Source organism: Cydia splendana, chromosome 2 (assembly GCF_910591565.1).
Source record: "Cydia splendana chromosome 2, ilCydSple1.2, whole genome shotgun sequence".
In the NCBI taxonomy this organism is placed as follows: domain Eukaryota; kingdom Metazoa; phylum Arthropoda; class Insecta; order Lepidoptera; family Tortricidae; genus Cydia; species Cydia splendana.
This window is the reverse complement of record NC_085961.1, coordinates 12,372,980-12,398,446: the sequence shown is the minus strand read 5'-3', so window position 1 is coordinate 12,398,446 and position 25,467 is coordinate 12,372,980. Positions and strand designations below refer to the sequence as shown.

The window sequence follows — 25,467 nt, the reverse complement described above, 5'->3', positions numbered from 1 at the left end:
TAAATTATGGTAGGTACACTTAACACATTTACACTGTTAATTGTCCGTGGTTGTATTCGTAAAAGTAGTCTAGTTAGAGGGCTCCAGAAATAAAAGCAATCTTGCTCGAGAATTTAGTAATCACTCGATATTGTAAAAATATATGCAGCGACCGACGCATTATCCCCTGCCTAGGGCCTTCACCGATAGAGAATCTCGTCAACTGCAAAATATACATCTCGTCGCAAGTTTGCATTAATTCTGGTTTGGTACATAAAACCCACATAATCTATTTTATACCCCTTTGAAGTGTGCCAAAGAGTTAGCCGTCGCCATCACACGAAGGTCCCGAGCTTGGATGCGTTGTCCCCGGCAATAATGAGGTGGTGGCATTAGAGTAGCCGATGGCGGTCCTCGTGGCACTCGTCGGAGTCCTCGGAGTCGGAGCGCGAGCAGCAGGAGGAGTCGCTCCAGTGCTGGAATTCCTCCTTGTGGTGCTCGAGCGCCATTAGCGATGGGAACAGGCTGTCGCATGCCACGCATCTGGAATATATGTATAAACTACATTATTTGATTTTTAAGAGGATATTGGACGACCTCTTCTCTATACAAACAGTTAGTGGCGGATTTACAGTCTGCCGCCCTAGGCCCCAGGCCCTGTAGCCGAGCCGCCCCTTTCTCAGGACCTATCATATTGACTACATTTTGAGTTATTTCTTGTTATCATTAGCGAATTTTCGTCACAATTTGCCGCCCTAGGCCTGGGCCTACTTGGCCTTAGGGCAAATCCGCCACTGCAAACAGTCATCATTTTCCTCTGGATTTTGACTTTATAGAGAATATATTTATGCGTAAAAGTGTGCACGTGCGCGACATGCAGTGCGCGTTTTGTATGAATCTTTATTGAAGACTTGACACAAAGGGCCCCATTTTATGGTAGTATAGGTATTAGGTAAGTTATAATTGTCCAGGTGTAGGCAACATTGATGCGGTTGACACTGTTTGATGAATGACCAATAATGAGATGCCTTGTGAATGTCACCGGTTGAGAATTCTAACATAGTAAATTGTACACTAATAAAATCGGGTCCAAAGATCTGGAGGCTGGAGTTGCAAGCGTCCATAGGCTGTGATGGCTGCTTACCATCAAGCGGGTCTTATAATTTACTTGTTTGCCACCATAATGGTTTATGTCAGGGGCGTATTTACCCTAGGGCCATCCGGGCCATGGCCCGGGGCGCCAATCCGCCAGGGGCGGTATATCGGCCGTATGGCGCCCCTGGCGAATTGCATTTTGTTTTTCTTCCTTGACTTCTGGGGCGGCGAAACGTATTGGCCCGGGGCGCGAAATTTCAAAATACGCCCCTGGTTTATGTGAATGTCAGTAATGGTAGGTAGGTACGTACCCAAAATGCCTTTTCTTCTGCTGGTGGTCACTGAGCTGACGGCGCGTGGGGAACGAGCGGTCGCAGACGTTGCACGTTAACGCTTCGTCTGTAACGTTACGAAGATACGGTTAGGTTTATGGCTTCCACGCAATAGTAGTAGGATTCTTATACAAATCTATCAAGTCCCACAATCAGACTACTTAACGCTTTGATATTAGGTATCATTGTATCTTATCGTGTTGGACGCTAAACTCAGGTCTTAAGACAAGATCTAGGTAGCGCAGGCGGTTATGACCTACCTAAGTTGTGAATCTTTAAGGATAGGTAGTGATATAGTACATTATTTAGGTAAGTTTTGTATTAACGATCTTGGTTTTATACGCCTCCATTCCACCACAAAACGTCTTCCCTCCTTGAGGAGCCACCTACGTCAGCTTTCAAATTTGCGGCTATATTATTTTGCACCGGTTTATGTACCTAAGTATTTTGTGATAATAACCGCTTTTCGGCGAAGAAAAACACCGTGAGAAGACCTGCACACAAGACATTGTTTGTTGTATGTGAAGTCCTCAAACCGCTTTGGGTCAGCGTGGAGAGAGGTGGCCCAGGAGCCCAGGAGTCTACATATATAGGCTAAATTTATTTTTAATTAATTAATTTACGCGTTTTAGGGCCGGTTTTACCAAACCCTACGTTATCATAATAATAACGTTCGTTAAAATTTAATTAGGTTAGGTAAAAGAAAAGTCGTAATATTTCTATAATCGTTTATTTAACAAATTATTTTATTTATCTTAGATAGGTATGAATCCAATTTTCCCAAATCAGGTCAATTCAATTTTTTTTATATAACAACCATTTCTGATAAGACACGAGCTTCCTATGCAAAGGTATAAAATCTTACAAATTAGAAAAGTAGGTACCTACTGAAGTTGTGCATTGATAGTATTTAGGGTTCCGTACCCAAAGGGTAAACACGGGACCCTATTACTAAGACTCCGCTGTCTGTCCGTCCGTCCGTCTGTTACCAGGCTGTACCTATCTCATGAACCGTGATAGGCAGTTGAAATTTTCACAGATGATGTATTTCTGTTGCCGCTATAACAACAAATACTAAAAAGTACGGAACCCTCGGTGGGCGAGTCCGACTCGCACTTGTCCGGTTTTTTTATCTCTATGTCACGATTTGCGAAATAAATGAGATAGGTAAAGGGCTCTTCAGAGCTTGCATCAAATCGCATGCGTTTACATCATTGCCGGCTCAACGCTTTACACATCTTACTTAATTCAGAATCCTATTTTTATTTATGTATTTATTGCATGACCATGGTCAGAATTTGGCTTGCGGTTATCGTTGGCCACGCCCAAAGAGTAAAGTAAGTATATAGGTAGCCACGCCCCTCAAGCGTCCCGCCAACATCCACTTAAATTAAAGCCCCTGCTACACGGCAGCCGACAAGCCCCCAAACCGCGTGGCCTTGGTCTGTCCCGGACCGTGTAGACAGTTGTTACCAACAAAATTTCGTTTGACCTCCGGACGCCCTTGGCATGCGAGCGCGCGCCAGCGACCGCGGTCTGAGCGGTCGGTCCGGAACCGTGTAGCCGCCCGACGCCGACCGCACTAGGCCATTTCGCTTGAAGGACGCGCCGTGTGCGCTCGTGTGGTTAATAGCCATGCCATGGGTACTCAGTAGCATTTCTAATACTTCATCAAATACTTTCCTCTTCATTCTCAGAAAGTTATGTATGTCCCCGTAGCGTAGTCCAGCGAATTCATTAAGTTGAAATGACTCAACAAATTCCGTTTTTTGAGCCAGCGTTTCATTCATATAGCCTTTTCTTTTTTTTTACAAACTTTTTAGTAACTTGCAATATACCTAATGTAAGTATGTAAATATGTTTTTACGGGTCAAATCTTGCAAGTTAAATTAGACCCACTTTCTAGAGTCCGATGGAGCTGAAAATTTGCATACATATATAAGTCGGGTAACAATGCATTATTATGGTACCATAGAGCTGATCTGATGATGGAGACAGGAGGTGGCCATAGGAACCCTGTGATAGAACAACGCGACCTAATTGTGTTTGGGGTTTTTAGAATTGTCTCGACGAGTATTAGATGCCTCTGGAAAGAAAAGTACAGTCAGCGATAAAAGCTTGTACCAAATATTATTTTTTTGCCAAAAACTTATTTTTTTGTCATTGCACTAGTATGAGTAGGTAGGTTATGAAATTTGGCGCCCCGGCCAATAAGTTTTGCCGCCCCAGAAGTGAAGGAAGAAAAACAAAATGCAATCCGCCAGGGGTGGCATACGCCGCCCTTAAGGCCATACGCCACTGAGTAGGTACTAATGCCACGCCAACTTTCTGAAAGGTTAGGGGCCATTTTGTGAGCTTGCAATACGTGTTGTCCGTCCGCGAATTCTGAACACACTGTGGTTTGCCACCGTCTAGCCAGACAACTCAGACGGACCCACACACCAAGGACAGACCAAGGTCAGACGGTTAGTAGGCTTGTCGGCTGCCGTGTAGCAGGGGCTTTACGTTACGTTTCACGACGTTATCATCTGTTAACTATGTTTCTATTAGTCTCTAATAGGGGATATTACTGCAATGTTCTGCCGCCAGAGTGCAGCACTACCGACTCAGTAAATTCATAGACTAACTTATACATACTGTGCCTTAAACTGTTTTTTGACATGTTTTCACAGACAATAAAATATGACATCGATGCATCAAGGCGGTTTGTTAACAAGGGCCTACCGGTAAACGCGAAAATCGAAATGTAGTTATCTGCCTCTTTATCGCTCGAATATGCAAGAGTGATAGAGAGATTAGATAACGAAATTTCGATTTTCTTGTTTCGCGGTAGGCCATGTGTCAATGTGGTTTGTTTACTGTATGTGCCACAATGGTGCCACCTACGCAGAGCTTTGCCTAATATTCCCTATTAAGAAAAAAAAATACATTCTAAATAATCCATTAATTATTATAATAAAATTTACAAACGAAAATTAAATGTCGGTTACATATTTTTAACAACTTCACTTCCGACATATCGAGTTGCGATATTTGTCTCGAAAGGTTGTAGCCTTATCGCGATTGCTTCGTAACGTACCGGACCGCGACATTGGTGCGGCCAAAATATCTCTTTTTATACCAGTGTGCGGCACGAGCATAATCAGTACAAAAAAGCTTGTGCCACAGAATAATAGTACATATTACTTGTACAGAAATTAAACTTCCTCTTCCTACAAAACCGAAGTTTGACCAGGCGTGGCTCACTCCGCGATTTCGTCGCTTTGCTACACGTAGCTAAAAGTACATCCGTTTCACACCAATTTTGGTGGCTAGCCATAAGCCGCGCGTGGCGCTGTTGCCACCTAGCGGCCATATCTGTCCTGATCGTAACAGACGCGTTTTGTTAGAGAGCGAGTCTTCTGTACCTAGTACTATTATTTATTCTGTGGTTTGACGCCAATTCAGGGACGAATCATGCTGTCCCTTTTTAATGTATGGCGTCTAATGTATGGTATCCCTGTGGGCTAATTAGGGTTATCAAATTTTAGCTGATTATCATATCTGTGCTTGTGCATGCAAAGGATCGTCAAGTTTAGCCAACCTTAATAATTGCTCAAAGCAACGCTGAGCCGAGCGGAGACGAGAGCGCCCGAAAGGTCCAGTTTCACCTTAATGCTTGTGCCGCACACTAGTGGAATCGCGCCTTAACAGTACAAGCTTAGGAGGTATGTTGACAGATAATAGGTACACTAACGAACAATAAAATAAAAATAAACCTTCACTAGGAACAATTTGTGCCCACTTTAACTTGAAAATAAAATACATTCATAGGCAAGAATAATAAATAATTAAATCAAAGTATAACAACTAAAAGTTAATCAAGTTTAGAAACAAATTAAAAGTGGAAAAATTCACTGTCCTGTTATCCAGTGGTCGTGGGTTCAAGTCCCACTTAGTGAATTTATCCACTTTTAATTTGTTTCTAAGCTTAACAGCAGATACAAAATTAATTTAAAAGTTAATCATTGGTTACATATTTATCCTATCACAATTGTGTATACAGACCTAGCTACAAGCTGCTTGAGCATATTTTAAAAGTCAAAGTTTAGAAAATTATGAAAATAAGTTGTATAAAAAAGTCCGAAGGCAGTCATATTCCACTGAAGTTTGGGAGCCAGAGTCATTGCTAATATTATTATTAAATATTATTCTAATAGGAATCCCATCCCCAAATTTCATTATAGCTTATCACCTTTTATTGTGCCAGAGCCGTTTAACAGACAGCAATTTCAAACATAAATGAGAACCAAAACTTGTCTCTCCTCATCATTAGGTCGCATTTACTTAGCCTTACATGTCCATGTCTTAAGTCATAACTTGATGATAGTATACCAGTAAATAGCACCAGTTCAGTTTAAAAATGAATTAGTTGTCCAACAAATTCCATATGCACTCGTTCAGTGTGTCTCAATAGCTTACAAACATAATGCATGTAGACATGTTTCGTAATCAAAGCTAGCAGTAAATTCCCCTATAATACACATACACAATAACAACACATCACTCATTTGTTATATTGGCAGTGTACTGGACACTGATGACTTAAACATGCTTCCGAAGAACCTAGCACCTGTGGAGCCTCCCGGGATGGAGCCCATCATCATCCAGAGTAGAGCAATGACTTGCAGCACAGCACAGACAATAGTTAGTGGCGTGCTTTGTAGATGCAGTGCACAGTACAGTGTTGCTATTAGTGTAGAGCCGTACAGCAGGGTTGTGAGGGCTCGCTCCTTTGAGAAGAGTGACTTCAAGTGAGACCAGGGCCCATAGAGGAAGCTGAAGCTGAAATTAAACAAACATATTAAGTCACAAGTTTTTGATATATACAAGCTATATCATACATATTTAGAATTAAGATGTTCCAAGAGTAATTGCTGTTTTCTTGTATTATAAATATGTATTAGAACTACACAAAATATATGTAATAAATAAATACTTAAATAGTACATAGAAAACACCCATGAATCAAGCTTTTTAATCTCGTGCCTCACTTAGGTAACTCAGCAAGCTTTGTTGCCTAATCACGGTACTCGACTGAAAAGCTCTCTATTATATCACGATTGTATAAAATACTACTTCATAACTTTGGTGAAATTAAATTACCTTAGTATGAAGAACAAGCTTCCAAGTGTGAAGAGGAGAGCAAACTTCCGCGCCTGCAGAATCAGGATGGGAATGTAGAGGAATGACAGGATGAAGCACAGGATACCGAAGAAAAGGCATACTCCGAAACCCATGAACCTTTGTGTGCGACTCTGTAAACATGCATCATATCAATTAATTTTTAATGTTATTGCAGAAATATGTCCAATTTCTATTTATTACATGTGATTTAACTTGATCTAAATAAATTTATTTAAAGAAATGTAACTATAATAATATTATAATGTATATTATATTGTTAAGCCTGTGAACAGGTTCCAGCAGGCATTCTACATGACATTTAAGCTCTCCAAGGGGCCTCTACGTGTTGGATCTATATCCAACAACCAAGCAAGCCTATCAAAAGACCGGGATTTATAGGCCTATGAAATACAAAATTAAGTTATAATGTATGTTAATAATAATAATCTTTGGTAATCTTGTTCTATTGACAGAATATAATATATTAGACTAAGCTCTCAGTGCAAACATCACTTCCAAAAACAGGCAATATATTACACTGACGGCTATCCCTTTTCCATAAATAACTGTGATTAGTTAATAAAACTTTTGATTGGCTAAAATAAAATTATCTACATAAAACTTCTTCCAAGCATAATGATATTAATTTGATGTTACTAAACCATGCCTTGTACAATTGAGTCACTTGCGGCACAATCATCATCATATTTCATCATCATCAATCATTTTTGAGCTCTAGACTGTTTTCTAGTTTGTTGGTTCTATAATCATGTCCTTCTGTTGATAATGCATAAAATATGAGAAGCCAATTCTATGTAAACTGGTTATTGTATTGAGACTAGATAATGAGTGTCAAAACACAGGTTAACCCACGGTTTTAATTAATACCTAATTTAATTTACTGGATATTGACACAGACAAGAAGAATCTTTAGGTATCTAGGTATAATATCTGCCTGAGATAAATTATTGAATATTTCTTCTATGTTTGAAGTATTTATGAGAGCTACCTATTTAATTAGATGGTGTAGGTTAAAGTAGGGAAGTAAACTATACTTACAGTAGGACTGTATTCAAGTATGATCAATGATCAGGTCATCAGTGAGTTGTTTGATGACTCACTATCATTATATATACTTAAGCAAAACAATAAAATAGGTCATATACTTACTAATGTGAAATACTCTTTTTGCACTTCTTGAAACCAGCTTCCATTACTAGAACTACTCGTAGGCGTTTCTTCATTGCTTCGGGAGAAGAAACTGGGAGTAGAGAATGGTAAACTAATTTTGTAACTTCGACGGTTCTCATTTTGAAGCAAATACTCGTCTAAATCCGACTTTAGGTTCGCCATGACGGTTTATTCTTTAATCACAACGAATAACTTATAATTATGACAAACACCAACTGAGTTCACCACTACCAAATCACCACAGAAATTAAGACAAATATTGAACTGAAAGATTTGTTAAAAAGTAGTGAATTTACTTCATAGCAGTGTTGCCAGGGCTCTGGAGTCCTAAGTTACGTTTCGTTTCCCTAAAAGTCACGTTTTTGCTGCTTAAGTCACATTTTTATATTATTGTTGTATGGGTAGGTATAGCTGGTCAAGCAAATCTTGTCAGTAGAAAAAGGTGCGAAATTCTGATTTTCTATGAGACGATATCCCTTCGCGCCTACATTTTTAAAATTTGCCGCCTTTTTCTACTGACAAGATCTACTTGACCAACTTTTAAATCGATTTTGTTAGAAGAAATTCAGAAAATAATATATTTTCACAAAAAATCTATATAAGGTTAATATGATTTTTCTTATTGAAAGCACACACATTTTCATACTTAATGCTATTTGTGATCGATTTCATGAATTTTAAGGCGTATCCAGACTAGTAAATTTTTCGCCAATCTGATTAAATTGCCCGATCGAATCAGGACGTGCGGACGGAAAAGCCAATTTGGCTCGCCGAATTAAACCGCCGATTATGACCAATATTACCGATAAAATGGAGTGCGGACGGAAAAAAAATCCGGGAAAAAAATCAAGAAATAATAAAAGGAACTTACAGGAGTGCCCAGACAGAGGTTATCAAATCGACCGATTGAAAAACTGCCCCAAAATGAAAATACTGGCGTCACAAATTGGTATTCTTGTGTCCGCACTTCATTTTATCGGTCATTATCGGCGGTTGAATTCGGCGATCCAAATTGGCGTTTGCTCCGCACGTCCTGATTCGATCGGGCAATTTAATCTTATTGGCGAAAAATTGACTAGTCTGGATACGCCTTTATTAGCTGGTGTGATGAAAATGAAATAACCGATCGCAGATTTTTTTTGCAGTCACCCAGACAAAGTAATATTGAATTGAACCTATGGTTGACGATATATTCCAAACATTTACGTTGATACGAAATCTTACTAAAAAACAATTATTAATCAAAGTTTACTTACCTATCTATCGAATCGTAAACAAATTCGGAAAAAACACTGTTATTTTCACAGGTAAATAAATAAAAGCGCGAAGCGTGAAATCACTGGACCTAGTCACATGAGTCACAGTCAGTCAGTGCGAAAGAATAGTTTTAAAAGTTTCCACTGTTTCCATTGTTCACCGCTCGCGCGACTGCAAGACCGTGCAAGTGCAACTAGTGCAAGCAACGGTTCATTTATTGGCGTCTGTACTCAACTTGCGGCATTCATTATTAATTAAACTTAATCAAAAGAAAATACAAAACCGAACAAGTGCGTGTCGGACTCGCCCACCGAGGGTTCCGTACTTTTTAGTATTTGTTGTTATAGCGGCAACAGAAATACATCATCTGTGAAAATTTCAACTGTCTAGCTATCACGGTTCGTGAGATACAGCGTGGTGACAGACGGACGGACGGACGGACAGCGGAGTCTTAGTAATAGGGTCCCGTTTTACCCTTTGGGTACGGAACCCTAAAAAAGTACCTATATGCGTAAATAATTTACCCCCGGATAAAAATGACACAGTAATGGTTTTTGAACGCTCAATTATCTCAATATAACTGATGCAGTGCAATGAGTAGTATAGATAGGTACAGACTAAAAGAAATGAACTAAGAAATGAACTAAAAGAAATACACTAAAAAAATAACTACTAGGTATACTATCAAACTAAATATGACTAAATAACACCGTCATTCCAAGGTAACAAGTCTCATTTTGCCACGACTATTATAATAAACATGATGGTGGATGTAACGTCAAAGTGTCAGTGCAAGTGTCAACTTGGGTTCGTTCACTGCGTTCCTAAATAATACGAATTGCATAACTAAACTTGTCCAAAATTCGACTAGCTTAAAAAGTCACAAAAATTGCCTCATGATCGAAAGTCACGCACATGTCACACGAGAAGGCGAAAAGTCACGAAAAATGTGACTTTTGTGACCATCTGGCAACACTGCTTCATAGATTTAATATATATTTACTTGTAGGTTTGACATTTCCATGACGTTTCACTGTTACTAGTGATGCGCATGTACCGTTGCGAATCGATCGAGTTACCGGTTTTACCTAGACACCAAGTCAGATTGAACAGAAATAGGATTATAATAATATACATTTAACAGGTTGATTAATTTAATAAAACTAATTATACTACTAACCGTAATCTGTGTCATCGCTGAAGTCGTCGTGGTCGTGTCGGCGGATATTGTTGTTGTATCGGTCATGTGCGCAAGGTGGGCACACTCCACGCATATCGCGCTCTTCCAAATCTGTGCTGCTCGCATCTGAATCTACTGCAGCTTCTTCAATGTGAATATTCTCAATTTGTCGATTGTCTAACTTTTCGTTGGACGACAGTTGATTATAATTCTTCCTCAGCGGTCGGGATTCTGCAACAAAACAGGCGCTGGTAAGCTTTTCTTTTTGGCATTGACAAACTTTTTATGAAATTATCGTAGTTGCGTTGCGACCAAATTGCGACGATGATGCGCACAGAATGTTTAATGAATGCTTTAATTGAGATAGGTACCTATTTAGTTTTAGAATGCAAATATGTACCATTTCCTGATTTTTATTTCCGTTCATGGTAGATATACATTTTGGAAAATGTCTACGGTAGTGCAGGTTAATAAATAATGCTAATGTTTCATTTAATAAAACAACTCGAATCAGATTTTTTGTTGATATTAAACGTAAGACATGAGTAGGAACAGTCAGCAGTAGAATTTTCTCCGCGGGCGACATTGTCTACTGCTCCACAAACACCTTCTCATGGATTTCCACAACGACTCCTCCCGCATCCATTGATCTTGGGGGCCTTCCTACGCGGTGTGTACTCTAGGGATTAACTGCGCTAAATAGGCAATTGAAATCAAGAGTTTGTGCATTAGGTATTCACATATCGTGTCGTGGTCGGGCCCGAATCCATGACACCTTTTCTGAGAGAGCCCCCTAAAAATTCTCATCAAAAATCTTGGTGGCTCCACTTCTTAACTAAATACATCCTTGGGTCCTGGGTCCTAAGGACCAATCCTTATTATTCTGACAAAGTCACAGGCATACCTACCTAGTTTAAAAATTAGATAAACAAGTAATGAAAATTAGATGTTTATGTACTCGTAATTAACTGATGCTGCCACTTCGGTTTATTTGCTCGGCATAGTCTTTAATCAATAGGCATGCTAGATAAGAAACGGTACCTTTGTTATTGTAATCAGCTTGAACGCATACAACTAAGTTCAAGCAGTTCGTTTTGGTAATCTGGGTAAGTGATACGCTTTTCTATTGCAATTTATTATAATATTGTCGTATATTGGGGGGTTATGATACGACTTGTGAATTATGATTTACTTATTCAAAACCGTAATATTAATATGTAGGTATAACAAGTTGCCTTGCTTTTATTATGGTAGGATTCTGATTATGTGTCAATTGATGGTCAATTCTGGGAATAAAAAGATCATGTTTCGCTGTGCTTATCGCGGTTCGGCGCGCGTGAATCGAATCACAAGGTGTGAATCGGTCCATGAGATATTCTCCATCTTTCTGCTTGCCATATTTCATCTGAATTGTTTTATAAAGCCGTGTGCAGATAAAAGACAAAACTGTTACTTTCGCATTTATATAGGTACCTACCTAGTATTAATATAGAATAAACTAAATACCCGTAATATGTATAGGTATTAAATATATTATAAATTATAAGTAATATTATAACCAGAATAATGCGATGATAACGCAGTCTAATCAAAGTCAGTTTGCTTAGGGCCGTGTATACTTACTTAATCTGTTTTATGACAATTTAGTGGTATGGAGCGCGTCTTGTAAGTAAAGCCCCCCATTCACACTCCTACCTTGTCCGCCTCGTAGTCCGCCTCGTTGGGTAGGATTGTGTATGGGGGTTGCGGACTACGAGCCGTCCTACCGTTTAGCCGTTTGTAGGACGGCTCGTAGTCCGCAACCCCCATACACAATCCTACCCAACGAGGCGGACTACGAGGCGGACTACAAGGTAGGAGTGTGAATGGGGGGCTTTACCCCGGCTACACACGTTAACCATAAATCGTAGCGATTAATCCGTGCAGTCCGATTTGCGCAGTTTTATCTACCGTGTGTATGACAAATCGTTACGATAATCGACAACGATTTGTCATACACACGGTAGATAAAACTGCGCAAATGGGACTACACAGATTAATCGCTACGATTTATAGTTACGTGTGTAGCCGGCATTACGTAGCTACCTAGGTTATACCACTTAGAGAGATGTAGGAAGGAGGTATTTAAAGCAGCGTTAGTTAGCAGTAACTACTAATTCGGATCGCGAAAATTCCATACAATTCGGTCCTCAAAAGGGAAGCGAAGGTCTGGCTCTGGCCCTGGTGGCAAAAAGTTTAGGAGACGTGTGTGGGTATGGGGAGATTGGGGAGGCAAGCTTACGAACCGTGTAGAAACTAAACTAAACTGCTACTGTTAGTAAAATGTAGAAATGTAGACATCTTAATAATATTAACTATTGTTTGTTATTTTGTATTTTGTTCATTTTTGCAGAAAAACATGGATCCCAGTTCGCTAAAAATTGCCGTCTTGGGCGCTGGCGTGGTGGGTATGACAGTGGCTAGGCTGATTCAGGATGAACTCAGGCATTCAAAAGTCACCGTCGTTGCTGATACTTTCAAAGATGATACACTCAGTACCATAGCAGCCGGCATCTTCCGTCCAGGGACCAGCTTCCGAGGCCCGAACAAAGAGACTACACAAAAATGGATCGACGATTCGTGGCATTATTTTCAAAATATTTTAATCACATCTGAAGCAGCAAACGCCGGCATTATGCCGGTGTCATCATATATATTTTCAAAGAATAACTATCACGTGACAAGAAACCATCTAATTGAACATTTGGTACCTATATACCGATCGGTTGATGACAATGAACTAAATATATGTGGCGAAGGTTGGAAGTACGGTTCTTACTTCTCAACGATAAAAACAGAATGCAGTGCGCACTTACCGTGGCTGGAACGGATAATACTTGAGAAAGGCGCCAAAATAATAAAAGGTAAAATCGATAACTTTGCATCATTATCGCACTTTGACCTAGTTTTCAATTGCACAGGTTTTGGCGCGAAATATCTGTGCAAAGACAACGATTTGGTTCCGCTGCGTGGTCAAGTGATAAAGGTCAAGGCGCCGTGGTTAAAATCAGCATTTTATGGGGATTATGACTCTTATATTATTCCTGGTTTTAATGGAATCGCTACACTCGGTGGGACGCGGCAATACGACAGTTACAATGTCGATGTGTGCAAGTATGACGCGGCGGGTATCATGGACAGGTGCTGCGAACTGGTGCCGGGACTGCGCTCAGCCGAGGTGCTGGCGCACCGCGTGGGGCTGCGGCCGCACCGCATGCCGGTGCGCGTGGAGCCCGAGACAGTGGACGGTGTGAAGATAGTTCACTGTTACGGTCACGGTGGCTACGGTGTCATGACGGCACCTGGCACGGCTATGCACGCGGTCCGAATCGGGCTCGACTCACTTAGGAGCGGCAGCTTTAGAAATAAGCTTTAACTAATTATACGGAATCAATTTAATATATTTCACCACACAGGGGCCGATTGCATAACAACTTTATAATAACTAATAATATCCTCCTGAGTCCCGATAAAAAATAGTTATTTGTTTTACAAGGGGGCAAAGTTGTTGTTTAACCGCTCGTGCTAATATTGATACCCGAGCAAGCAAAAGATTCCAAAATTGAACCACGAGCGTAGCGAGTGGTTCGAAAAATGGAATCTTGAGCGTTGCGAGAGTTTCAAACCACGAGGGTTAAACAAAATTTGCCCCCGAGTGAAACACAAAGTTTTTCACCACACCAACCCGAAGCAAATATTAAATGTAAAATATCAAACAAAATCAAATTCAAATGAATGTTTTTAAATATTTATCGTCCAAAAACATCATTTAAAAGTTAATTCTACCAGAAAACATAAGAAAAAACAACTCAAAATTTGCATTTGATTAATTTTCCTTACATGTGAATTACTATAGCAAAGTGCAACTTTGCTATCCGTTTTTGAAGTGCAAAGTAAGCCTTTCCGAGCTGGTGTGGTGAAAATAAATATGTTGGCATAAAAGCCGAGAGTCCTTTATAAAGACATAAGCGTTGAGTCCTGAACTTTCTATCGTTTGATTTAAGGTTTAAAATTAACGTGTCGGTTTTTTGCTAGAACGAAGTTGATTTTATACTGTATGGGGAATATTTAAAGCTTGTAATAATTAAAACTTATTTGGGCTTTATAAACGCCTTTCGGCGTTTATGCGACTAAAATTATTCACTTTGATTGCTAAAATGTGTAATTTTGTATGGGATCAGGTATCTTTTTGAAAAAGAAAATTTAACCAAAGGGCTTCTAATAATGTTTTTACTTATATTTAAAAATAATAAAAGTTACAGAACTCCTCTGTTAAAAAACACATTTATGTACTTATGTCAGTAAAAAACTGACGTAGCAAAATCAGACTATCTCTCACATTATAATAATTATGTTTTTACAAGGTATATCTTTGCATTAATAAATTTTCCCTCCATCTGCGCGACCAGACATCTTGCTGGACACCTGGGCTCTATTTCACCAAGCCGACATTTGTCAGTGACATATGTCGAGTGACAATTGTCAAGTGACAGGTGACAAGTGACAATTTCGTAAACTGTTTTTGTATAGAAGTGCTTATAAACTTGACAGGCATTTAGTTACAATTGTCAATCTTTCATTTAATGACAATGATTTGGTGAAACAAGAGTAGTTTTTATAAGCCGACATGTTTGTCAATTTGTCGGTAATTCTTGACATGAAATCGGAGCTGTGTCAGGCTTAGGTGACAATTGTAGTGTTTTCGTTGTTAGCAAACCCCGTTATTGGCAAACGTTGGCAAAACTTTGCACCCTAAATTCGCCTTTAGGGTACAAATAAAAATCGCTATAAATCGCTTTTAAATTGTTCTTAACAAGCATGAAATCATAATAACACTATAAATAGTAATTGTTGCCTACGAAGGCGTTTAGTACTTCAACATTTAGGATTTGGATTTGGAATAAGTCTCAGTATATCAAACTACACAACGGGACTTAATCGCGTATTTAAGTTTTAAGATTTACCTCCGACGTTTCGAGGACGGCGTTGTCCCCGTGGTCTCGGAGAAGACTGGCTCAAGTTGGCATCAACATCTTCTAGCCGCGCGAGTTTTTCGAACTACCCGCACTTGGTCTTGTTTATCAGTTTGAACGTTTTGCGCACTAGGGATGTTACTCTGTCGACACACAACACTAACGATATTCGATTTATCGACTGTCGATATTCGTTTCCGCTTACATTTACTAATGACTGGATTCCATGTGGATGAGATCTTAAAACCCTCGTCCCGATTAAAATTGCAATGTTTTTTGATTTCAATAAGGTTCCATTCGAAAATGTCGTTTTCATGTATTTTATGTAATGTTCATTCACTTAATACTCGATAATTAGAACTATTCTTTGCATAATATGAGCGCATTAAGGTAGAATTGTTGGCGCGCTTTAGTTTTTTTCCACAACTTCCACAGTTTTTATCGGAAATGTAAAATTTAAATTGTGATGTATAGTTGAATAACTGGTATTTTAAATATTATACGCAACATTTTATTAACATTTTTAATTTAGCTATAAAATTGATATACACCTACTTTTTTCATAAAAAGTGTTATTTCTTTGTTTATAGCTCTTAAACCGTACATTTTTTTTACAAACAATGTTTAGGTGAATCATAATACATCTAATAACCATTCGGCAGTTTTGGAGACCCAATGCCATGCCCAACAACATACTAAAAGTTGGTAGCAACTATATTCCCATAAGGCAGTGCACTAAAAGATGTCTATTCAAGTAACGTGACGTGACTCGCGTACGAAATTGAACTAGGAAAACCTAGAAAACTCCCGTGAGCGTAAGGTGAGATGAGATTCACACATGAAGGCGAGGATCTCTCAGTATATGTGGTGTGGTATTGGTTTATTAAACTAGGCGATCAGAATAACGTATCAATTAGACGAATCACGTCGAGAAAGAGAGCAAAATTAAATAGTTCAGTCATGCATGATTTAGCCGAACCCTGTTGAGTTTTTATGGCTGGCTAGACTTTATGGTACTTAAGCATAATAGGTAACTATATACTCTACTTAGTTTAGCCTCGTCATCATGTGAGGCCAGGCCCCTATTTCACCAACGTGACAGGTCCGACAATTGTCGAAATCACTGTTACTGACGTCACAGGCCTCCATGGGCTACGGTAACCACTTACCATCAGACGGGCGGTGTGGCTGTTTGCCACCAACATGTTAATTAAAAAAAAAGTCCACTATACCGCCAGTTAATAAGTACTTATTTTGCGCAGCTAATGACAATTGTCACAAGAAATACGACAATTGTCACGAAATTCCGACACAGAACTCATTTGCTGTCAAGAATTACCGAAAGTTCTTTGAAATCTTGTGATAATTGTCATCATTATCATCATAAACATCGCAAGAGAAATACCTGTTTTTTGCCGATATAATTTTTTTTTTTAAATAATACAATGATCGTGACAAACAGGAATACGGCCCGCCCGATGGTAAGCGATAACCGTAGCCCATGGATACCTGTGACGTCAGCAACAATGAGACTTGTCGAATTGTCGCACCTGTCACGTTGGTGAAATAGGGGCCAGGCGGCCTAGCCAAGGTGACAATCGCTTGCGCTTTGCCATCGAATCGCTTTGTGTCTCTCTATCACTATCACTCTTCCATATTAGTGAGACAGTGACAGTTGCGTTTCGTTCATTAAGTACGGAGTGTTAGCGATTCGCAAGTAGTCTACGGGGCTTGACCTATTTCTACTGAACCATTAAATAAGAAAGTACTTATTTACAAAAACTCGGCGACAGTAGATTACATAGAGGAAAAAAAGTAAACAAATCGAGGGTGTCGTGTGCGCGAGACAAATAGCCTTCGTCTGCAGTGCTGTGGGCTGGACGGAGCCTCATTTGCTACAGTTTGTTACACATTGCTCACCAAAGAGGATTTGAACTAATGTCTTTGAAATGTCAGTTTGATAAACTTTTTGCGCAGGTTCGTCGGACAACCATTTTCGACAAATTGCAACAGCTTTTTCTACGTAACCATTTACACAGCCATCAGCCAGCCATTATACAGCCTTTAATTGTAATACTTATAAGAATTATTGATAAAATGTACCTTACTTTTTTATAACCAGCTGTCATTGCCACACTCGATATGGGTAACATGTATTGAAACGATTATTACTTGAAGACCTGAAGACCTATAACATGACATGTAAGCAATTATAATTAATTAAATAAATAAATAAATTATTATCTTGCATATATTGAACTAGTTAAACCCCTTTAAACTTGCTTTCGGCGGTACTATGGCTCACAGAAATGTATAATTTATATTCGTCAGATTTTCCGTTTCAAGGCAATCTGTACCGTATACCAAAGATCAAAACGATAATGATAGTATACCATATAATGGACGTGGAACCGGTAATGGGACAAAAAACCACAAATCCTCTAAAATAAGTATCTAAAAGTAGTTAAATCCGTAAATAATGGCCCACATTACGATAAACTGTTTTGTTACAGCAAATTTCTTATCTGTGAAAATGTGGTAATATAGATGGTCAAGCAAATCTTGTCAGTAAAAAAAGGCGCGAAATTCAAATTTTCTATGGGACGATATCCCTTCGCGCCTACATTTTTCAAATTTGCCGCCTTTTTCTACTGACAAGATCTGCTTGACCAAGTATAGCTTCATTACTATATCAAAATCGATTTGGTAATGCATTCAAATTTCGAACATCTCAGAAAAAAAAGCAATTTGATTTGACCCCTATTCTAATATCAGTCGAGATGACGTTTTATTCGAAATCAAATGACAATTGCCTACAATATTGACAAATCTCGCATGTAAGTTGGTATCGGACGATATGGTAATCGACCGCGACTCTAGTTTGTCTCTGAATTAAAAAAAAAAACTACGGATGCGTGACGTGCGCGAAAAAAGTTTTCATTTGCCGCCATTAGACGTACAGTTTATCTTTTAATTCGTTTATAAGTAAAAAATAATTTGTTTTGTTGTTTTTAAAGTAAATATAACAAAAGTTTCGTGTAAAATGTGCGATAAAGATATTTTGGAGACGCCACCTCATATCCGCGAGTTCCGCCAGAGTGGAAAGTGCCCCAATGTCGGCTGTAATATGAGGTTAGTGAATATATCATAGAAAGTTTATAATATGTGTGTAGATAAAGCAGTGTATGTAACTGTACATAATTAGGCATTAAAACACTCGTGTGATACTATTATGAAACTCATTTCATTCGTTTCATAAACCCACACTCGTATTTTAATGCCTTTCATTATGTAGCAGTCACATAAACTACTATTATAAACACTGGCTATATTTTATCATAAATACGAGTCCTAGGGCTGTTTCATTTTGAATTTTTATTAAAATCGGTTATTTTTTAAGAAATTGGCGTCAACCCAAAAGTTGTCGTGTCACTGAAAAAAAATACCACTAAGAATTCATAAATTTCTTAACAACTTCGCTAAAGGAGGTGAGTTAATTTATTAAATGTTAATTAATTAATACTTGATGAAAACTAGAATGTGTTTTGTTAATTGCATTTACCATGAGATAAGGTATACAACACACTAAGTTGTGACTCCACAGATGTAAAAAAATGTGGTATTTGGCCCAATCCCATTATAGGAGCTGTAAAACTGCATACCTCCTATGATGGGACAATTTACATAATGATGCTTGCCATGCCATAATTTCATGTTTAAACAATACAGAAGTAAAATGTAGTTACGAAATATGTCAGGAGTAGACATGTGCGCCGATGGCAAAATCATCGGCGGCGGCGTCCGATGATTTTTTGACGGCGGCGGCGTCGTGATCGGCGTGAAATCGGCGTGGCATAATTTTTGATACTTCATGAGAACGTGGCCTTAGAAACTCTATATTAAAGCCTTCTGAGTATTTACTAGGCTATACAAAACATATTATGTGTGTTTTCTAAATTATTGGCAAATATTATATCCCATCAGGTCATTTGGCAACCAATTCTTACCAAACTAACGGTTACCAACGGTACCGTTTCGCGGGGAGCTATGGGTTATGAATGGGGAGAGAAGGATTGAGAGCCCCCTCTCAATCCTTCTTCGTCAGGTGGGTTTTTAAGGCTACTGCTACAAAAATAATGTATTCCAATTTAAAATGTAGCTATAGTAATATTCATAATAAAAAAAAATCGATCCAACAATCTTCCAAAATCACCTTTGTATGAAAAACCCTCTCACCCCAAATACGAGGCACTACGGGGTGAGGTGGGTTTTCCTCTTTATCGTCAAAGTTATGAAATGGAACTACCCAAAATAAAATACAAACTAAAATACAAACGTCCGAACCACTTATTATATATACCATTCAGTTTTCACATGTAAAAATAAAATTTTATCGAGGTTTGAAAGTCAAATTTCACCCAACTCACCCCATTTTACGGTATCTATGTTTAAATATTAACATAAAAAGATTAAGGAGTTTAATTACTTTGTAAGCGTAGTACAAATAAAACACAAAAAGTCTTTATAAGTTAAGTCCTAAGTAAAAAAAAACTAAATTGACTTTTCCCAGCCGCTGTCGCCTCACCTATTGATTTGTTACGCAATAATGATGAACTACAAGTACTTTACATTTATCTGAACTGGAGTTTATCAGAAATGTATGTTAGAATAAGGAATATAAATATGTTGTCGTTTTCGAAAGTAAACGTGTCTGGCAGGTTGATTCTCTCAATAGAATGTCTTAGAAGTGTCCCGTATTGCATGGCACTTGCAGGGGAAAACCCGCGTGTCTTCAGACCTACATACTGCGAGCCACTACCGAAATATTTGATAGACGAGCCCTCAGACGGAAAATTTAAGAGTCGCTCTAAAAACTTTTTATGAGATAAGTAATACATTGTATTTCATAAAAGAGTTTTATGGAATATTAAGGTTTACTTTGTTTTCTTAATTGCAAGCTTAATGATAACACTTGGAGATTTAAGTTCCTATAAGTATAACTAGAGTTTTATAATTTTGATTGAAATATATATTGTAAAGTAAAAGAAGCTGATAATCACCATAAAATGACTAAGAATTACGACCCTCCTAGCGTCAACCAAAAGCGAAATCGAGACTCTACTCCGACGCCTAGAGACCACAGCGCTGGATTTTGGACTGGCAATCAATCGCGACAAAACCAAAATGTTGATCATAGACCGTGCCAATAACAACCAACCAGACGTCCAAAATATAGCAGGATGCGAAGTCGTTAGTAGCTACGTATACCTAGGCTCCACGATCACCAACACCGGAGGTTGCGAAAATGAGATTCGGAGACGTTGCGCCGTGACTAGATCCTCGGTCGAAAAACTCACAAAGATTTGGAAGGACCGCAGAATAACCAGAAACACAAAGGTTCGGCTGATGAGATGCCTGGTACTTCCAATCTTTCTATACGGAGCTGAGACGTGGACGCTGAGGATGCAAGACCGTCGCAAGATTGACGCGCTGGAAATGTGGTGTTGGAGACGCTTGCTCAGAATCCCATGGACTGCACACCGCACCAACGCTTCGATTCTGCAATTGCGAATCCTCAAATTCTTTGGACACATCACTCGTAACGAGGACTCCATGGAACGCTTGGTGGTGCAAGGGAGAGTCGAAGGCAAAAGATCTCGTGGCCGCTCCCCAACACGATGGACAGACCTCATTAAGTCCATCACAGGAAATTCAGTCAATTATTACTCCCACTCCACCAAAAACAGAGCCACATGGCGACGGATCGCAAGAGCTGCGGTGGCGCAGAAATCGACCGTGACATGACCACGACCACTCTGTCAAGAGTGCACGACTAAGAAGAAAGAGACTAAGAATTAATTTTGTGTAATTTTAAGTGAAATTGTATATTGTGTGATAAATAAATCAAGTCATTTAATCATATGATGACCTTTATGCGTGTCAACATCAGCATCACACGAAAAATCATAAAATAAGCAATTATAATCGTGGTGACAGCTGGCTGGAGATTCTAAGAAGAAAATAGCATGTTTATGTGGTAGGATATGAACTGGTATTTTCTCGACATTAGTTCACTGATCAAATTGACAATCAAAAGACTATTAATGTAAAACAAACTGCGTTCTATAAAAAAGCCGTGCGATAAAATATCAAATTATAACCTGTAATTCAGAAACTAGATCTTGTTTAAATTAACGCTAAATCATCACAGCTAACACCGCAACGACAAAAATTATGCTAATTGGTTTCACTGGCAAATAATTAGCGAAAAAGCGTAAGGATTTTTAAATTATACCTCTGACACTATCTAGTCACTACAAAACATGCAATAATACATGATAGGTATCAAAAATTTCCACGCCGATTATACGCCGGTAAATTTATCGGCGGCGGCGGCGTGGAAAAATCGTCGGCGGAGGCGGCGCGGCGGCGCGGCGCACATGTCTAGTCAGGAGGTATGCTCGGACTTCGGATAAATTGATATTGAGCCACTTTCAGATTTCTTCCGATTGACTTGAAATTTTGCATACTTTTGCTAATCGGATGATAATGCAATATTACGATAAAATGGATCTGATCTGATGATGGAGACAGGAGGTGGCCATGGGAACTCTGTGATTAACGCAAACTAATTGTGTTTGGGTTTGTTAGAATTGTCTCGAGGAGTATTAGTTAGCTGTGGAAAGAAAAATACATTCAGCGATAAAAGCTTATACCAAAAATTTATTTTTTGCCATAACTTATTCCATATTTCAATATTTTATACTGATAGAGCAATGTCCATTATAGGGGGCCCATTACTGGATCCACGTCCATTACCGGGGCGCCATTACTGGAGCTTTGGTGTCCATGACCAGTCATGGACACTAAAAAAACATTAATTTGTTAAGTATGTGGAAACTAATTGCAGTATCTTTGATACAACACAAAGAAAAAAAACATAGTTTTAATTTGTTGAGTATGTGGAAACTAATTGCAGTATCTTTGATACAACACGCCTGAAACATGAAAGGCGGATAGGACATTCATTTTTAGGGTTCCGTACCCAAAGGGTAAAACGGGACCCTATTACTAAGACTCCGCTGTCCGTCCGTCCGTCCGTCCGTCCGTCTGTCACCAGGCTGTATCTCGTGATCTGTGATAGCTAGACAGCTGAAATTTTCACAGATGATGTATTTCTGTTGCCGCTATAACAACAAATACTAAAAACAGAATAAAATAAAGATTTAAGTGGGGCTCCCATACAACAAACGTGATTTTTGACCAAAGTTAAGCAACGTCGGGCGGGGTCAGTACTTGGATGGGTGACCGTTTTTATAGATAATGGTACGGAACCCTTCGTGTGTGTGCGAGTCCGACTCGCACTTGGCCGGTTTTTTTTAACACGCTAAGCGGTAGAACTTTTACATGTGTTAGGGAAATATCACAAATACTCAAAATTTCCTCTAAGTGTCCCATGACTGGTGCTGTTATAATCACGTTCTCTTTACTTACTTGAAAAAAAAAACAGCGGAACTAGGAGCCACAGAACTAGTAATAATGTATTTAAAACAGACCGAAATATCAATATTATTTGATTTCTTTAAAATCTTTAAATTAATGTTTATTATTTCGATTATATTTATATGTAGGTGTGCCTTTATGAGCATTTTGCCATTTTGTAATGGCGTAATAGGTAGGTATTTGCGGGGTTGTGGTAGGCTTCCGTAGCTCAATGAGGAGGCACACTGAAAGGTTAGGACAGATGTCGCCACAGCAACCCGACATTGTTTACGATTTTTGACATGATTTTTGCTAATACTTGCGATTTATCAAGAAAAATTGTATTCATTTATGACTGTACGGGAACTGCAAACCGAGTTTCGAAGGAGAATTGCTACAGTTGGTGGAAAAAAGGCTGATTTGATACAAAGATAATCACTTAATATATTTGAGGTTATCTTGTGTATTTTACTTGTGTAGTTTATTCAAATTTTCGAAGGCTCACGTGCAGTTTTTCTTTTTATATTACAAGTGTTCGATCGAATACAAAGCTTTGGTGTATGTATACCTGGATGTACAAGAAGGCGAGGCGTTTCATATACGCCGCCCTACGACACTATCAGATAGGTACCTACACAAAGTCGTGATGCATCTGGAGTACAGCATGTGTGACCAAGCCATGCCCTAAATGATGTAGGTTATTCATTAAAACTTAGCTTACCTGTGTATTTACTCTTTCCAAAATATTTACCTCCCTAAAATGCAGCCTATAAAATCGGTCTTTGTCATTTGCCTTAGTTTTTGATACCAAAAGCTTTTTCTCACCGATTTATGCATGTAGGGTCCTTGGGAAAAAAGGGAAGATCCTATATTTCCACAATTTGTCGCACAATATTGGAGTATTTTGGAGAAAAAGGGGAATGTTTACAATTTATTTGAAAAAATGTAGGTATGTGATTTGACAGTGACAGCAGACGATAATGGAGGTGCCGCCTGGCGGGATAAAATGTCAGTTTTCCTCCTCATTGGTTAAGAGCAACGCACGGATTGCGGAGGTTGCGGGTTCAAGTCCTGATTGGTTTTGACTAAGTTGTCACTTTCCATTAGGCTAGACCAAAGAGTATATAGTAAGTCTAGGATTTGTAAAAAAAGTAATACTTCAACATAAAACTATTTACAAAATCAGATTTTCTGAGGAACCCTCTAACCCTTAATACCATGTAAATATAAAATATTTAAGCAAAAAGTTGGGCAGCGAGAGTGGATTGTGCCATCAAATCAAACTTGCATCTGTATCTGTACCTACCGCGGCCACGGTCCCTGTGCGCTTAAACAGCAAAAAATATTTATTATTGGGTACACATTTTTACACCATAATAAGTATTAGAGAAAAATCTACGTAGGTATTAAAAATGTCCATTTGTAGTGAAGTGTGACTTAATTTCCACGTAAGTTAAATATTGATTTTAATACGACCCATCTGAAAGCAAAAAATCGTACATCTCATTATCTTATTCGTTCTTAAGCTTTCGGTTGTAAAGGTGTCAACAAAATTCCATTAAGCCCAAGCCAAGCCTTTCCTGTTCGTATTTTCAGCAGGCTGTGTTTCATGAACCGGAACACGAGAGTGCATTTCTATTGCCGCTATAATTCAATACTTAAAATAAGTTTTTGGCAAAAATTTCATTTTTGGTACAAGCTTTTATCGCTGACTGTACTTTTCTTACGACAGACAACTAATACTCATCGAGACAATTCTAAAAACCCCTAACACAATTAGGTTGCGTTGTTTCACCACAGAGTTCCTATGGCCACCTCCTGTCTCCATCATCAGATCAGCTCGATGGTACCATAATATTGCATTGTCATCCGATTTATACATGCATGCAAAATTTCAGCTCAATCGGAAACCGGGAAGTAGATCAAATTTAACTTGCAAGATTTGATTACAGAACGACAGACAACGGGACAGGCGAAAGTAAATAAAAGCTTGTAAAAACAGGACAAGTGCGAGTCGGACTCGCCGTACTTTTTAACCGACTTCAATTTCATAGAAGAAGGAGGTTCTGTATTCGGTTGTGGCTATTTTTTTTTTCTGTGTACGTTCTCCGATTACTCCGACATCCGTAGTCCGATTTGAGTAATTCTTTTTTTGTTTGAAAGGAGCTATCTCCGAGTTGGTCCCATTTTAATTTGGTTCTGTTCTGATGATGGGATCCATGAGGAATTGAGGGAACTCCTCAATTTTTAAAGGCACATGCATGGTTTTTTGGGCGTTTTCTTAAGCAACTCGAGCATTTTCTCCCGAAAACCACCGATTTGATGAAGTAGACCTGATGATGATGATTATTTTGATGATAATGATGATGATTTCTTTAAAATAAATGTAAGTATGTTCAGCGATTACTCCGGCACCTGTGATCCGATTTGAGTAATTCTTTTTTTGTTAGGAAGAAGTTACCTCCAAGGTGTTTCCGTATTATTTTTGGTTCTGGTCTGATGATGGAATCCATGAGGAATTGAGGGAACTCCTCAATTTTTAAAGGCACGTGTTAAGTGATTTCGGGGTTTTCTAAAGTAACTCGAGCATTTGCTTCCGATAACCACCAATTTGATGTACTGCAACTGTAGCCTTACCACGAGTTTGACATTGACATATTCGCTAACGTCTTATGCATGAAATGTAACTTTTTATGCATCTCGCTCACACTAAGGTTAGTACGAGCGAGATGCATAGGAAGTAAGTTACACACATGCTAGCGAATATATCAAT

The 25,467-nt window shown here is 38.8% G+C and overlaps 3 protein-coding genes across 5 annotated transcripts; 1 reads left to right on the top strand and 2 right to left on the bottom strand.

The window, feature by feature from the left end:
* Nucleotides 1-309: 309 nt before the first annotated feature.
* On the bottom strand, nucleotides 310-10,786 carry LOC134800270 (uncharacterized). The gene is made up of 4 exons (XM_063772783.1): nucleotides 10,735-10,786; nucleotides 10,201-10,431; nucleotides 1,386-1,473; nucleotides 310-522 (listed from the first exon to the last, which is right to left on the bottom strand). The coding sequence occupies exons 1-4, from the start codon at nucleotides 10,784-10,786 to the stop codon at nucleotides 372-374; spliced, it is 522 nt and encodes a 173-aa protein (XP_063628853.1). The 3' UTR covers nucleotides 310-371.
* On the bottom strand, nucleotides 3,913-8,037 carry LOC134803884 (uncharacterized). Its single transcript, XM_063776708.1, has 3 exons — nucleotides 7,743-8,037; nucleotides 6,552-6,703; nucleotides 3,913-6,230 (listed from the first exon to the last, which is right to left on the bottom strand). The coding sequence occupies exons 1-3, from the start codon at nucleotides 7,923-7,925 to the stop codon at nucleotides 5,960-5,962; spliced, it is 606 nt and encodes a 201-aa protein (XP_063632778.1). The 5' UTR covers nucleotides 7,926-8,037; the 3' UTR covers nucleotides 3,913-5,959.
* Nucleotides 10,319-13,690, top strand: LOC134804023 (D-aspartate oxidase). Of its 3 annotated transcripts, none has more exons than XM_063776881.1 (2): nucleotides 10,319-10,451; nucleotides 12,593-13,630. In XM_063776881.1, the coding sequence occupies exon 2, from the start codon at nucleotides 12,599-12,601 to the stop codon at nucleotides 13,613-13,615; it is 1,017 nt and encodes a 338-aa protein (XP_063632951.1). In that variant the 5' UTR covers nucleotides 10,319-10,451; nucleotides 12,593-12,598; the 3' UTR covers nucleotides 13,616-13,630. The 3 variants fall into 3 exon arrangements, with proteins under 3 accessions (XP_063632951.1, XP_063632959.1, XP_063632969.1); XM_063776889.1 differs by lacking the exon at nucleotides 10,319-10,451 and adding an exon at nucleotides 10,775-10,870 and having other exon boundaries at nucleotides 12,593-13,690; XM_063776899.1 differs by lacking the exon at nucleotides 10,319-10,451 and adding an exon at nucleotides 11,284-11,306 and having other exon boundaries at nucleotides 12,593-13,690.
* Nucleotides 13,691-25,467: the final 11,777 nt, after the last annotated feature.